The sequence below is a fragment of the Penaeus japonicus genome, unplaced genomic scaffold (genome assembly GCF_977035675.1).
Source record: "Penaeus japonicus unplaced genomic scaffold, GWHDUDI00000001_assembly GWHDUDI00000015, whole genome shotgun sequence".
Taxonomy (NCBI): domain Eukaryota; kingdom Metazoa; phylum Arthropoda; class Malacostraca; order Decapoda; family Penaeidae; genus Penaeus; species Penaeus japonicus.
Genome location: NW_028234417.1, coordinates 1,111,700 through 1,126,699, shown reverse-complemented (window position 1 = coordinate 1,126,699; position 15,000 = coordinate 1,111,700). Strand labels below are relative to the sequence as shown.

Here is a 15,000-nt window from a genome sequence, read left to right as displayed (position 1 = left end):
CACCGCCACCGCCTTCACCACCTACTGTGATAACGCCGTGTCCTTCGGAAGATTGTGATCTCCGACGCTCGTTCATATTTTTTTCCTTCGGTCTCTCTGCGGCGGGTAGGGTACCTCAACCACCCCCCCTCCCCCCCGCGAAGCCGCCACGCTACGAGAGCTACGCCTGTACTGCCTTATACGACGGCCGCCGCTCGGAACCCGCTCCTCCGCCACGGCCGCCGCCACCGCTGCTCACGCCGCTCTACCTGAAGCCCGCGCCCTCTAGTTCCTCAGTTGACGACGCCGCCGCCGCCATCATGGGGCGTAAGAAGATCCAGATCTCCCGGATCACAGACGAACGGAACAGACAGGTATGTGTGGCACTGTTGTTTCTTTCCTCTAAAGAAATGTATATTCCTCTGCCTTTCTTTTTTTCTCTTTTTTTTTTGATTATTCATTGATTTGTTTAATGATGATATGAATGATAATGACAGCAACAATAATGGGAATGATGATAAGTATTATTTTTATCATTATTTATTACTCTTATGATTTTAATCATAATCAGTATTATTTGCTTTTATTATTAGTAGTAGTAGTAGTATCATTATGATTATTATTATAATTATTATTATTATTATGATTATGATTATGATTATTATTATTATTGTTATAATTATTAGTATCATTATTGTTGTTGTTATTTTTATTGACTTTATTAGAATTATTCTTGTTATTGTTATTATTAGTAGAAATATTATTTATTATTATCATTATTAATATTATTATTATTATTATTATTATTATTATTACCATTAAGATATTTACTGCTACTAATACTATTACAATTACAATGATCATTCCTACTCCCACTTCCATTGATAATGGTATCTATAATTATATTACTATTTCTACTCTACTAGCGTCATACACCATTATACGATTTTACTACTACTAAAACGACTACAACAATAATGAGAACAATATCACAGTTGCTATTTTTAAATTACCAATAACAACAATCGCGTAATTAAAGCGATAGCACATGCAAAAGTATTATTTAATGAAGGCAACGTTAAGATCATAGGTAATATATTAAACATTTAATGATTCGTGTCATCATTTTCAACGTCATAATCAATTTAGGATCATCAGCTGAAAGTGTTATGTGTTGCTGTCTCGCGGGTTGTTTATATATTATTATTTGTCAGTTTAATGTTTGTGATTATTAGTATTGATATAAGGATGGTGATGCTGATAATGATTATGATGATGGAAATTATGATTATTATGATGAATGCTGTTGTGATTATATAATTGTTCTTGATATTAATGTTTCCTAAGAAGTCAAATTAGTTTTATAATTTTTGAAGTTATTTCAAATTTACAAGTCATTCATTCATAAATCCGTGTGATAGGTTTATTACATTAGCATTTTCTTTAACTAATGTGTATGACCCGGTTTCCCTTTCCACGTCTCTATGTTTTTTCTTTTTTCTTTTTATCAAGAAAGTTGTTTTCAGCATTTTTTTTTATACTTTAATTTTAGTTTGTGAGGATGGAAGGCGGTAAGATCAATGGATATTCATAGGACTTTCACAGCTCGACATACTTGATCCTAAATTATTAAAAGAAAAGTTTTTTTTTTTCCTGGAATCTTTTGTTCCAAGATTTTCCCCCTGAACAATATCGTTGATTTTGCTGACGGAGATCCTCTGTGATTGTTTTTTTCTTCTGCTCTTCTTTGTCCTCTTCGAGTGCTCCTCTTCCTCTCCTGTTTGACCTTTTAAAACCTCTCAATTATCTAAGTATGGAGCCGTTGGAGACGCTGGTGTTGTTCCGACGGAGAGCCTGAAACATCCTCCTCCCTCCTCTGCCGCCTCCTCGCCGCGCCCTCGTGCCTCGGTGATGGAGCAAGGGCCAGCCGCGACGTGGGCCGAAGGGCGTGGTGGAGCTCGTCGGAGGCGGCCAGGAGGAGGAGGAGGAGGAGGAGCGGCAGGAGCGAGCGAAGGAAGGAGAGGTAGTGAGAACCAGGCTGGCCGGGGGACGGAGACGGGCAGGCAGGCTCGCAGGCTCGTGCTATAGGGACGATACACCGTCCAGAGCGGCGCACACGCACCCACCCCGAGAATAGCAGTATTGATTCTATATTTGGCAACCAACTTAATTATTTATAACTCGCCTTTCCAACCAAAACAACTTCCCCAAGTTATTCTCGTGACAGACTTCGCACCCGCCTACTATTTTTGGTAGTATTACGTTGAAGAATGATAATGGTACCTCGGGAATGATGTCACTATTGATAAACTTACGTATGTGTGCGTGTGTGCGTGTTCGTGTGTGTGGAAACCAAGACACACGTACATACCGGCAGTCCGCCCGTTGTTCCCCGCCGCTTCGTGAGAGGGAGTGCACCTGACCCGCCACGAAGGTTGACCTTGAGAAGAGCGGGTGTATAAATAACGCCGCGGATCGCCCCACTAGAGATTAATAAACGACCCCTCCCCCTCTCCCCGCTCCCCTCCCCCCTCACGAGTGCTTTGTGGCTCGCGAAGAAGACACAGCCGGGCGTGCGGAGGAACGTCGTCCTTGCAGCGCTCGTGACGGATGGCTCCGAGAGACGAGACGAGACGAGACGAGAGGGACGCCTTTGGCCGACTTGTTGATTTTTTTTTTCTTTTTTTAAAATATCGTTATCGTTTACTATTATTATTATCATTATCATTATCATTATCATTATCATTATTATTATTATTATTATTATTCATGTTCTTTAAAAGATGTTGCTCTCTCGAAATTGGCGTTTGTCATAAGCGCGCGCAACTTTCTGCCGCGCTTTCTTCCGCCTGCGAGTTACCTGCCCATGTTTTATCAAAAGCGTGAGATATTCAGAGACCGAGAAGAAGAAGAAGAAGAAGAAGAGAGGATATTGCATCTCCGGAGAAAGGATCTGAGAATGGAAGTATAAAATTTGATGCGTGAATCTTCTAGATGTGACCGGATGGATATTGGCAAGCTGGAGTAACCATGACAACGAGAGAGAGAGAGAAGTGTGGGGGAGTGTTGAGAGAGGGAGAGAGAGGGAGAGAGAGGGAGAGAGAGAGAGAGAGAGAGAGAGAGAGAGAGAGAGAGAGAGAGAGAGAGAGAGAGAGAGAGAGAAATTTAGATGACGATGACATAGAATTAGATGATAGAGAGAGAGAAAGCCTCCTGTAGCTCACCAGGGGGTAGCGAAATGCAGCGCATGGATGAAAGGTGAATGGTTGTGCCAGGTCAGCCCGCCCACACGCGTAGTGTTGAACTGGGGGCGTGGCTAAATTGCACCTCAATCTTTAGGGGAGCAGCAGTAATTGTGTTGCCCTTGCTTAGATTTATAACCCAGGGAGCTGCACCGGCCCTCTCCCCTCTTGGAACTCGCTAAGGACCTCTGTGAGCGCGATGACACGGTGGTTCCCGCGTGATGAGTGGATTAATCGCTCTCCGCCCGTCCCCCTTATCTTCGAGAACTAGTGCTTTCCTCAGCTCTGTGATAAAGTGCTATGTAATTGCTCTAAACGTGAAGGAGTTTCACCAATTTGCTGCGACAGTTCTCGTTTTTCATACTTTTCATGCATCAATTTTTATGCCGGTCCATCTATAGACATTGCAATTATGACGTTTGAAATGTCTACGGATAACACTCGCCACGTTTCACTACCATCCAGTCCAGCCGGCACCACGTTCTCCACGGTTCCGGTATCTTTGTTTCCGCTTTTGTATTCTTCCCTTATTTGTATTCTTCCCTTATTTTCTTTTGTATACCCCCCCCCCTCACACAGACACGTGTATGCGTGTGTATTTATGCATGCATGACTACGCATATTTGTATAGTCATAAGCACACATACATTCCCTCTCTGATGACCAACCTTCTCTCACTTCATAACGAATTTCTCCCAACCCTTTGGACGAAGCAGGTGCGCAGACCCACGACGGCGAGTCTGCGCTGACAGTAGATCTTAGTAGAGACCTGAAATTGCCCCTTAACGAAACGACTGACCTTCCCTGACCTACAGGTGACCTTCAACAAGCGGAAGTTTGGAGTCATGAAGAAGGCCTACGAGCTCTCAGTGTTGTGCGACTGTGAGATCGCACTCATTATATTTTCGTCCTCCAACAAACTTTACCAGTACGCGTCGACGGACATGGACAAAGTGTTGCTCAAGTACACGGAGTACAATGAGCCGCACGAGTCCCTCACCAACAAGAATATCATTGAGGTAGAGCAACAGCGCCCGACGCCTCGGCACCTTTGGCTCGGCCGGTGTGCTTGTCGTAACGCTTACACCCTGTTTATTACAGCTAGCAGTAGGACCTCCAGCTTGGAGTGTGACCACGCCGTGTGCCAGCAGTGTTGTGTCTGCTTTTTTCCTACTAACTCAGGTGAGAGCGGCCCACCACCTGCCCGCCCGCCGTCCGGGTAGCCCAGAGGCCCTGCTGTGTGTGGCGGGGGGCGGGGCGGCGGCGGCGGGCCTTGCAGTGGCGACGGCGGCGGCGGCGGTGGTGGGCTGCTTCGCCAGCATCACGTGTGTTGTTGTGAGCTAACAGCCCTGCTCGTTTGTACATTACAGGTCACATTCACAAAACGCAAGTTCGGTTTGATGAAAAAAGCGTATGAGTTGTCGGTGTTGTGTGACTGTGAGATCGCGCTGATCATCTTTAACTCGAGCAACAAACTGTTCCAATACGCGTCCACAGACATGGACAAGGTTCTGCTCAAGTACACCGAGTATAATGAACCTCACGAGTCCAGGACCAATAATGATATCGTTGAGGTAATCTTCAGTGCCATCCTTTTTACTCTGATATAAATCTTAATTTTTATTTAACTTTTTTTAGTTTTTTTTAAAGGGGTATTTTGTTTATTTTCAAAATCATTTTGTATTGGATTCTATTTTGGTCTGTTGGGTAGTTGTCACTAGGTTTTTTTAACTACTTTAAACGTAATTTTTACTCCTAACTCCCGTCCCACGTCCTTCCCTCTGGGATTTAAAAGTCACACATTGTCTTCAGTAAAAAAAAATCATACAAATGATTCCTTTCCTGACCGCAAAACCAAGCAGCGCACTTCCTGAAATGTCCGATTTTCAAATGGTTTCGGGAAAATGAATCAAACAGTGACCTTTCAATCACAGTCAAGGAACGTTTTTCATCATTGCCGGAGTTTTTCCCATTTTCCCGTTTTTGTTTGTTTGTTTGCGACAATAATGTTAAGACAATCAGCATGCAAGCATTAGAATAAGTTAGTTTATTTTAGGTCTTATGCTCTAGTATGCAAGGCAATTTTGTGCAAGATGTTTTTTTTTTTTTTTTTTTTTTTTTTTTTATTCATTCGTCTTAGTCATTGGAGATGGTTTCAAGGTTTATCTTTGTTTTTTTTGTTCCTTTTTTTTTGTGTCTCTTTTTTTTCTTGTCTCTGTTGATTATTCATTCACCTAAATCTCATTTTTTGGTCTCTCGCTTACCTCTCTCTCTCTCTCTCTCTCTCTCTCTCTCTCTCTCTCTCTCTCTCTCTCTCTCTCTCTCTTTCCTCTCTCTCTCCTCTTTCTCTCTCTATCTCTCTCTCTCCTCCCTCTCTGCCCCTTCCTTCTTCCCTTCTCTCTCCCCTCTCCCTTTCTTCTCCCCCCCCCTCCCTCTTTCCTTCACTTCTGTTCCTCCCCTTCCCCCCCCCCCCTCCCCCTTCCTTCCCCCTTCTCTCCCCCCTCCTTCCTCCTTCCTCCCTCCCTTCTCCCTCTGTCAGAAGAGATGGGAAGTGCCAGTTCAAAGTGAGGATGGGACAAGTGACTAGGGTAGTGGTGGTTTAGGGAAGGCAATAGAGGTATTGGTGGAAGCGTTAGATAGCGAGAGCGTGAAGTTGCATGACTACACACACTCTCTCTCTCTCTCGGCTGTATATAATAATGCATTTGAACTTAAAAACAAAAAAGATTGATTATGATTATATTAATGGGATTGTTGAATATCAACATTTTATTTCTTAAGATTTTTAATTACTTTAATCTGTTCTTTGGCGTAGTGGGTATTTTTCAACTGTAACAAGCGGCGAAAGGCTTTGTTTTAAGCTTCAGGTTCAAATGGTAATGGAATTAAGGTTATAAATTATAACTTTCCTCCCTTCTAGAGCACATTACACTCTTCAAGTCATGCGAAGATTCTTTTTTCTTCTAAACTAGTTTCCAAATACCAATGATCATTCCCTTCGTCTCGTACACGTTGCGCGAATCCTCATGTCAGATTAGAAGGTTTTACGGGTTAATGAAGCAAAACACGACTCTGTCAAATTCGGAACGTAGCATGGATTCGCCGTTTTGTTGCCGTATGTTTCCTCCTGCATGGGTCTAACATCACTTCTGAATTAATCAATCAGTTTTGACTCATTTTCTCTAGGATAATCTCTAAGCATGGAAGTACCTAGCTAGCATGGCATGCAAGCTTTTAGCATTTTATTTTTTTTTTTTTTATTTTTTTTAGTTTATTTTTGTGAGAACGGTATCAGAGATATCAAAGTTTATAATCTTATTTTTGTTTTTTTTTTTTTTCTTTTTTTGTTCATCACTCAATTTCCTTTCTATTCATATTTTGATAGTTTCACTTTTGGTCTTTTTCTCTCTCTCTCTCCCTCTCCTTCTCTCTCGTCTCCTCTCTCCTCTCTCTTCTCTCTTCTCTCTCTCTCTCTCTCTCCTCTTTCTCTCTCTCTCTCTCTCTCTCTCTCTCCTCTCTCTCAGTCCCTCCTCCCTCTCCTCTTCTCCTCTTCTCTTTTCTCTATCTCCACTCCCTTTTCTCTCTCTCCGTCTCCCCCACTTGTGTCCACCTTCCCCGCCCTCCATCTCACTTCCCCCTTCTCTCCCCTTCCACCCCCTCCTCCTTCTATCCTGCCCTCTGCGAAAAAGAGATGCCAAAGGCATCATAGGATGTTATGGTTTAGGGAAGAAAGTAGTTACTGTTTAGCAAAAATAGAGTGGTGGTGGAACGTAATTAGCGAAGAGCGTGAAGTTCACACACACACACACACTCTCTCTCTCTCTCGGCTGTATATAATAATGCATTTGGATCTAAACTCAAAAGATTATATGATGATTATATTAGATGGATTGTTGAATATTATTAGTATTTATATATATATATATATATATATATTGTTTGTATATTGTGATAGCCAGTGTTCATGTATTATTATGATTATTATTCCAATGCTGAGGTGAAGGTTGTGGACGAATATCCCGCCCTACAGTTAAGTACCGTGTGTGATGTAACCAGGTAAGACGTTCACAGCCTTGACAGGTCAGGGGTCATAAAACATGTTTTTTTTTCTTTTTTTCCAGGATATGGGTTGGGGGTACGTGTTGGGGTTGGTGGTTAGGTGGGGAGGTTGGTATGTTCCCTTCCTTCCCTTCTTACTTCCCTCCCATCCTCCTTCCCATCCTCCTTCCTCCCTCCCACCATCCTTCCCATCCTCCTTCCCTCCCTCCTTCCCATCCTCCTTCCCATCCTCCTTCCCATCCTCCTTCCTTCCTCCCTCCCTCCTCCCTCCCTCCTTCCCACAGAGTGATCTTAGCTTTAGACGATAATTAAGGCGGTGATTTACACCTGCCGGGAATTACGGGGTTGGGACTTGCAGGTAGGGGGAGGAGGGGGAGGGGTAGGGGGAGGAGGAGGGGTCGAGCTCGTGATTACAACACCTTAGCGTGCAGTGTGCGGCCGCGATGATTACCACTGATGTACGCCGTCCCTCGGGAACCATTAACTTAAATTTCATCCTCTGCTCTACGATCTCGAAACACTACTACCCCTTCTTCTTCTTCTACCCCTCCTCCCTCCATCCTCCTCCCTCTTCTTCCCTCCCCTCTCCCCTCTCCCCAGGCCCACTCCTCCTCCTCCTTCCTCTTCCCTCCTCCCTCTCACTCTCACTCTCACCAGATCCTGTCTCCTATCCCCACCCCTTCCGGCCTTCCTTCTTTCCCTCCCTCCCTCCCTCCCCCAACCAAAGTGAGGTTTTCGTATTCCGTCGGGGAGCAAGGGGGAAGAGAAGGTATTTTTGGCCACTTCTTTTTGGCAGCGGCGCTCTAATGCTTTAACTACAGTGTTTCTAGGATAAAGACCAAAATTTACAAAGTATATCGGCCGTATTATGTACTAGTAACTCTCCCCACCCCGGAATTACAGCTATTACGCGTGATGTATCGAGATCTATGGGAGGGGTGGGATGGGGGAAGGGATGGGGGTGGGGGAAGGGTGGGGAGGGAGAGAGAGAGAGAGAGGAGTTAGCACGGATTAGGAGTAAAAGTCGTATTGCAGAACTTGTTACTCCACCGTGTCGTCACCCCTCCCCCTCCCCTCTCCCCCCACACCCATCCCTCCCCCTCTTTTGGAAGGGAAGGAGTCGGCGAGCAGAAGTAACGGCAATTTAGATGTATTCTCGCTTACAAAATACACAACGGTGGATTACAGGGAATGCGAGAAAATGGCAAATTAAAGGGATGATTAGTTAATTGGCTCGCTTGACATACCGCGTTTCTCTGGCCACATAAGAGAGACGAATACTTCAGGTGTATATGTTTTTTTCCTCCTCCCCCCCCCTTTCCTATTCTCTATTTCGAGTTAATCTTCGCCTCTGCTCTGTATTTTGACTTTTTTTTTGTGTATTTTGATGGTGGCCAACCAACGGGAGGAAGAAATGATACACCGATGGAATACTATATACTCTTTAGGTTATATAAATTGTCAGTTCTATTTAAACACGCATACTAGGTTAGTTCTGGAAATTATTATTATGTATCTAAATTCAATTAAATTTGTCACTGCGTCGATCGTCAAATCTCACGTTGTGACTTCTCCCAATTTGAAATTCAAATTTTTCGTGTAGATCTACACACGTCAAAATAGGAAACACTTTCCTTCACTACACACGAACTCAATGCGGGAAGATTAAGAATTCGTGTTCACGGAGGCAAGGAAATGGCTGTTGTAAGGCTGTATTGCATAACGTATAGTCTTGGCATTACTTGCGCCGAGTGTCGAGACACGCGCGCTGCCCCTTGGATATTCGTTAGCATTTCGTCACCACGCAAGCACTCCCTTTCACACTAGAAAACAAAATTAGTGGCATTAGTATTCAAGATGTGAGGATCGCGTTCTTATGAGTTAGGGATTGATAGGTAAGAGAAGAAGGAGTCAAACGACGCTAAGGAAGCAGGCGGCGTCTGCGAGGAGATGCTGCTGCTTCGTATGTATGTAAAGTGGCGGAGCGGGACTTGAAGAAGCCCCGGTAGGTCAGCTTTCAAAAGTGGCTGGCTTTTTCTTTTCCGTGTGTCTGATCGTACACCAAGCCTACCTGTCGAGTATAGATCGGCGTGGGCGGGGTTGCAATATGTAGGGTGTAGGCGATTACTGTGATGGTAATGAAAGCTAAGTGGGTAATTACCGGGAAGGAAGGAAGGTTGAGCCGATTAAATTTTTAAAAATTAAATTTAAAAAAAGTTGAATTCCTTTTTGAAGTTCAGGGCTGCCGTCTTAGAATTGAAGGACGGCAGGAATAGGATTGCCGCGTGGGTTGCATAATGGGCCGCGTCGCCAGTCTTATGCAACGAACTCATCATTGAACAAATGCATCCAACGGTGTGTCGACTGTAATGCGTGTGTGTGTGTGTGTGTGTGTGTGTGTGTGTGTGTGTGTGTGTGTGTGTGTGTGTGTGTGTGTGTGTGTGTGTGTGTGTGTGTGTGTGTGTGTGCACGGTACCATTGCACAGTCTAAAGGTGCTTCTGAAGGTGTAGGGCGGGTAAATGTGGGTCGCCATAGATGTTTCAGAAGAAGCAGAGAAGTCATAAAGGTGATTTTTATGGGATATTTACAACTGCAGGGCTTCTACATCACACGCTGTCTGTAGGATGGGGTTATTTAGTCTGGCTTATTTGTCACCTCAGCAGTAGGTCTTATTCAGAATTTTAAACAGCATTGTTTTAAATTGTTCCTCGCGAGGGATTTCTGATCCCAGACATCGCCCTCGGATCCTCTCATAACACTTTATTTCTCGGGACACGCAGGCTCTGAACAAAAAGGAGCACAAGAACGGATTGCAGTCCCCCGACTCACCCGACGGCGAGCAAGACTACTCCCTGACCCCGCGCACCGAGGCCAAGTACAACAAGATTGATGAAGAATTCACACTCATGATGCAGCGCAACCAGATCAACGGAGGCACTCGAGTGAGTTCAGTCTTCGTGGCTTGGGGAGGGGAGGGGAGGGGAGGGGAGGGGAGGGAAAGGGAAAGGGAAAGGGGACTCGCGATTGAGAATATTGAATATAAATGATTATGCATATGTGATTTTTTGCTTTGCTACATATTTTATATTTTATCATATATATATATACATGACTATGCACACCTCTGAACACTGAAATTAATCTTGCCGACTGGCATTAAACTTAGCCCTATCTTGCGGCACAGCAACCGGTGGGGCTGAACAACTACAACAGCATGGCGGTGACCGTTCCCGTGAACAACACGACGTACGACCCGGCCCTGATGCAACCGTCGCCGCAGATGTCTCACGCCTCGCTGTCCCCGCGCCCCGGATCCTCAAGCGGAATGCTCGACATGAACGGCTCCAACGGCTACCCCGGCTCCACGTCGCCGCTGCCCCAGGGAGGAGCGCCCTCGCCGGGACTCCTCACGCGGCCGCACTCCTCAAAGACCCACTCGCCCACCAGACCGAACCTCCGCGTCCACATCCCAAACCCTCAAGGACAGACGGTACGTGCCGTGCGCTCACTTCACTTGTGATCATATTATATTATTATTATTATTATTATTTTTTTTTTTATTATTATTATTATTATTTTTTTTTTTTTTTTTTTTTTTTTTTTTTTTTTTTTTTTTTTTTTGCGTATTTATCTTGAAGTAATGCGGCATCTGTATACGTCTTCGGCATATTATCATGAATGAGTCCGTCCTGATTCATGATTTTGTATCCGTCCTTTCCACAGAATCCCCGGCCAGGCTCTCCCTCACTGAACACTCCCGTAGTATCACATCAGACGACAGCCGGAAACCCGTCGACCACATACTCACCACTCAACACATTTCCACATCAGGACTTCCAGCTAAATTCAGACATCTCTCTTAACCCTCTCAATACCCTCAATTCTCTTCATCAGGTAAGTCTAGAAAGGGTTTTTTTTCTTTTTGAGAGGAAGTTATGATATGTAAAAATGTGGTTTGAATCTGACGTGGAAAAAAAATCTGATTTGAATTTGGTATGAGGATGTGGCTTTAATAACGTTGGGTTCAGTACACGTTTCCACATTTGCTCCTCGCTCCTCGAAGCCTTTCTGAATAGCGCTCTCTCCCACAGTGGAACCCGGGCTCGTTGGCGATGTCACACTCCGGCTTGCCACATCTCAGCGTCAGTTCCTCGACTCCGCCTCCAGCCTCGTCGCCGCCGGTGAGGATCAAATCGGAACCCATCAGTCCTCCACGAGATGCCAACTGCATCCCCGCCTCTCACCTGCAAAGACCAGCATCCACAGACCCCGGCCACCTGTCGCCCGCACCGCCGTCGCACTTGGGTCCATCTTCCAACCATCCTGTGCACACACATTACAATGCGCTCTCAGGTGAGGACAAAAAAAATGAGGTACATGTCTGAATACATTGATATCGACAGCGTCTGTAGATATGATCTTTGGCTCGCTTAGAGAGAGATGTTCTGATCAGCTCGAGCGACGCAGGTGCTCGGAGGTGCTCCAGTTCGTAGATGATTAATAGATTCGTTTTCCTTGCAGGCCACCTAACGCCGACATCACACGCTTCGCCAGACGGAACCTCACACCACACCGAGTATGACACTCCGTTGAGCAAACGGCCGAGGCTGACAGAGGGCTGGACCACATAGTGAGGTGCAACGAGTGCCAGCACGTGCACCAGTGAGAGGACACTCAGTGCTGCGTGATCAGTGCCTGGCGGGCAGGGGGCGCCGTCCCCAGGGCCACACTAGCCCTCACAATCGTGCCCCCACCGCCTCTGCCTCTATGGACCACAACGGTTGTTAACTGTACAAAAAGACTTGGGGAGCAGAGTGTGTGTCCTTCGCCATGTGTGTGAGTGTCAGTGCCGCACTACCGTGACAGTGCCAAGAGAGGAGCTACAAGCCCTGCTCCCCGGCCTCCTGTGTTTGTGAATCACATTCCCTTACTCCCTTCTGCCAGTCCTGCCCCAGCCTGCCTAACTGCAACAGCCCTCCAGCCAATGGGAACTGGCATAAACGAGGTGAACTCTGTCCTTGGTAGCCTTAGTAATAAAGGCTGAGGGCTGTCATGGCCTGCTGCCCAGTAGCAGAAAGAAGCAATCCATTGCCGCCGATCGGGTTTGAAGCAGGAATGTTCAGTAGCCGTCACATGTTCGAGTGAATAGTGCTGCTGGCCATCTTCTAGTTGGGGTTGCCTTCTACCCATCCGAGAGAAAGCCTCGGGACACATTCTGATCATCTGAAAGATGGATTTCAGATGGCTCCTGCTTGTCTCAAGAGATGGCTTCCAGATGCCTCCTGCCCATCTGAGAGATGACCTCAGGAAGCTTCCTGGCCAGTTGAAACAAACATTTTCATTGCCATGGTAACATCATCTGCAGATCACAACTGTCTGTCACCACCACCTATGTACTTGTTAGTTCTGGCTCAATGTAAATAAGCAAAAGACATGATTATTTTTACTCTTTGTACATATTGGCCTATATGATAAGAATGCCTGGTACCTGTTGTGTAGTCGCGTCGGAGGAGGTAGGGAGTCAGCCGCCGCCGCTGCCTCCCAGGCCCCCCCTGCGGCCGCCTTCTGTACCTCTCGTATGGTCTTTCTTTGTACCTTGTGCCTCACCTTACTGTGTAAGAAGTTGTAGCCTCTAGTAACTGTGGACAGTAGTGCGTGGCCGGTGTGAGCTGCGTCGTGGTGTGGTGGTGGTGGTGGCAGACTGGGGATGGCAGACTGGCGGTAGCAGCTGTGGGCATCACTCGGCCCTGTATGTGTGCCTTGCTGGCCGCCACCGTTCCTGCGGCTCCAGGTGGCCCAACAGCGCTGCCACCCACCGCGCTCCATGGCTGCTGCCACCCGCCACGGGGCTAGGCCCACAGGAAGGAGGAGCCAGCTGTACCATACCAAATACAACACTAACTGTCGATACATAAACATTTAGACTGTGTTGACTTAACGTTGTTTGTATAAATACAAAGTCTAGATTCTTAATAATTTATATGATACTGCTAATGTATAATTCTTCAAGAAATGTTTATAGTTATATTTGATTATAATAAATCAAAACACCTAGTTTCTAAGCAAAGACACTAAAACCCATTACCCTAAGCATATGTTGCACCTTGTCGTGGCGTGATCACCGTGTACCACAGGCCGGCGTGCTGGGGCTCTGTGGGCCTGGGGGTAGTGGGGCCTGGAAACCATTTTCCTCATACTCACGCAGTAAAAGAAAAAAGAAGAAAATTTATTTTAAAAAACAGATGTGCAGCGTATAACCAGACGTTGCACATTAAGCAAAAAAAGAAAAAAAAATGTACGTGAAAACTGTTTCTTGTAAAAAAAAAAATACAAAAAAACTTTGTAGAGGCCGACATTGACTTCCATTTGTAACCTGTCTAAAATAAAGGGGTTTTTGTTTTGTAAATCTCACAATGGCTCACCTTCAAAGAACATAAAGGATTGGTCTTATTGTACAAATATAAGGATATTACTAATATCTGTGATGTATATAGTGCAATTCAGTGAGTACCAGGTACTCCTGTAAACATGGACTGTACATGATCGATATTTTCTGAAAAGTCATGTACATTCTGTATCTACATAGCAGTGTGTAACTGTTTATGTAATGATGAAAATCACCCCCATATGGATTACAAGTCATGTATTTTACATTACTCATTGGGTTGGCTTGGGCTTGAATGTTTTACTTCATATTCTTGTATCCAGTTTTAGTACGACTGACCCTTAATTCTATCTATATGGCTTAACAAAAAAAAAAAAGAAAAAAAAGAGCACAGGGAGAATCACTGTCCATATGATCATGGTGCATGTAATGGTTTATAAAGTATTATCCAGAAGAAATCAAGCCACCACAGCCTGTGTCCCTCGGGAACGGGTCCAGAACCATCTATCTATCTGGTCGCGCGGAGGCCAGTCTGACATCTTTTAAGAGGCACATCCAGAAGTCCCCAAACCCCCCTCCCCCCTACCAGCAGCCCCCCGTCCTTATGTTCTGACATCAACAAGTTACATGTTTGTGTAGAATAAGTATACTATTAATATTTTTTTGTTAGTGAAATAGAAGCATTTTGTGTGAATTTTGTCATGTTATTCAATAAAATGTGAATAACATAGGTATGACACTGTTTATTTCCCATATTTTGTGTTATGATGGAGTCGCATATTTTGTAGAAAAAAGGGATGGAAAGAAAATTGCAATGCTTTCATTTTCCAAGGACATAGAATAGAGAAAAAAATATTTATTCTAAGAACTAAAGCTTTGAAAATCATTCCTAAAAAACAACAACACTTGCAATGAAAACTGACCAAATAAAAAACTAACTATTCGCACATCTAACAACAAAACATACGTAGAAGAAACAACAACAAAGAACTTGATAATAAAGTCTAATATCTGACTCATGCTGTTTGAATATGTAGAGACATAGAGAGGGGAAAACTCTCTAAGAGTGATATATTATCATGCAAAAATGAAAGCAGGAGACGAGAGAGAACATCAAACTGGGATAAACCAAAAATCAAATAGTACTTTAAGTTATTTCAAAAACAACAATTGATTTGATCAACACACATAACGGTTTCAACATTGCAAGAATATAAGGCAATAATTCATCAACCAAATTGATGATAACCGCCGTATAATATAGTATACACGTGTCATCTTTTTTTTTCCTAAAGCCCGACCGAGAAACAAGATATCTGAACAAAGATGGAGTG

General features: G+C 44.6%; 1 protein-coding gene across 24 annotated transcripts in view; it reads left to right on the top strand.

Moving 5' to 3' along the window:
- Mef2 (myocyte enhancer factor 2) overlaps nucleotides 1–14,396 on the top strand; it is a 475,383-nt gene extending 460,987 nt beyond the window's left edge. For 12 of the 24 annotated variants that reach the window (XM_086544336.1, XM_086544340.1, XM_086544333.1 and 9 more), the window contains 7 exons: nucleotides 1–353; nucleotides 4,592–4,795; nucleotides 10,062–10,223; nucleotides 10,448–10,771; nucleotides 11,005–11,175; nucleotides 11,373–11,634; nucleotides 11,803–14,396. The exon at nucleotides 1–353 is cut by the window's left edge and continues 112 nt beyond it. In XM_086544336.1, coding sequence (XP_086400462.1) covers nucleotides 300–353; nucleotides 4,592–4,795; nucleotides 10,062–10,223; nucleotides 10,448–10,771; nucleotides 11,005–11,175; nucleotides 11,373–11,634; nucleotides 11,803–11,912 — 1,287 coding nt within the window. In that variant the 5' untranslated portion in view covers nucleotides 1–299 and the 3' untranslated portion in view covers nucleotides 11,913–14,396. Of the gene's footprint in view, nucleotides 354–4,036; nucleotides 4,241–4,591; nucleotides 4,796–10,061; nucleotides 10,224–10,447; nucleotides 10,772–11,004; nucleotides 11,176–11,372; nucleotides 11,635–11,802 lie in introns of all 24 variants that reach the window. The other 12 variants (XM_086544349.1, XM_086544348.1, XM_086544354.1 and 9 more) reach the window with 3 other exon arrangements.
- Nucleotides 14,397–15,000: the final 604 nt, after the last annotated feature.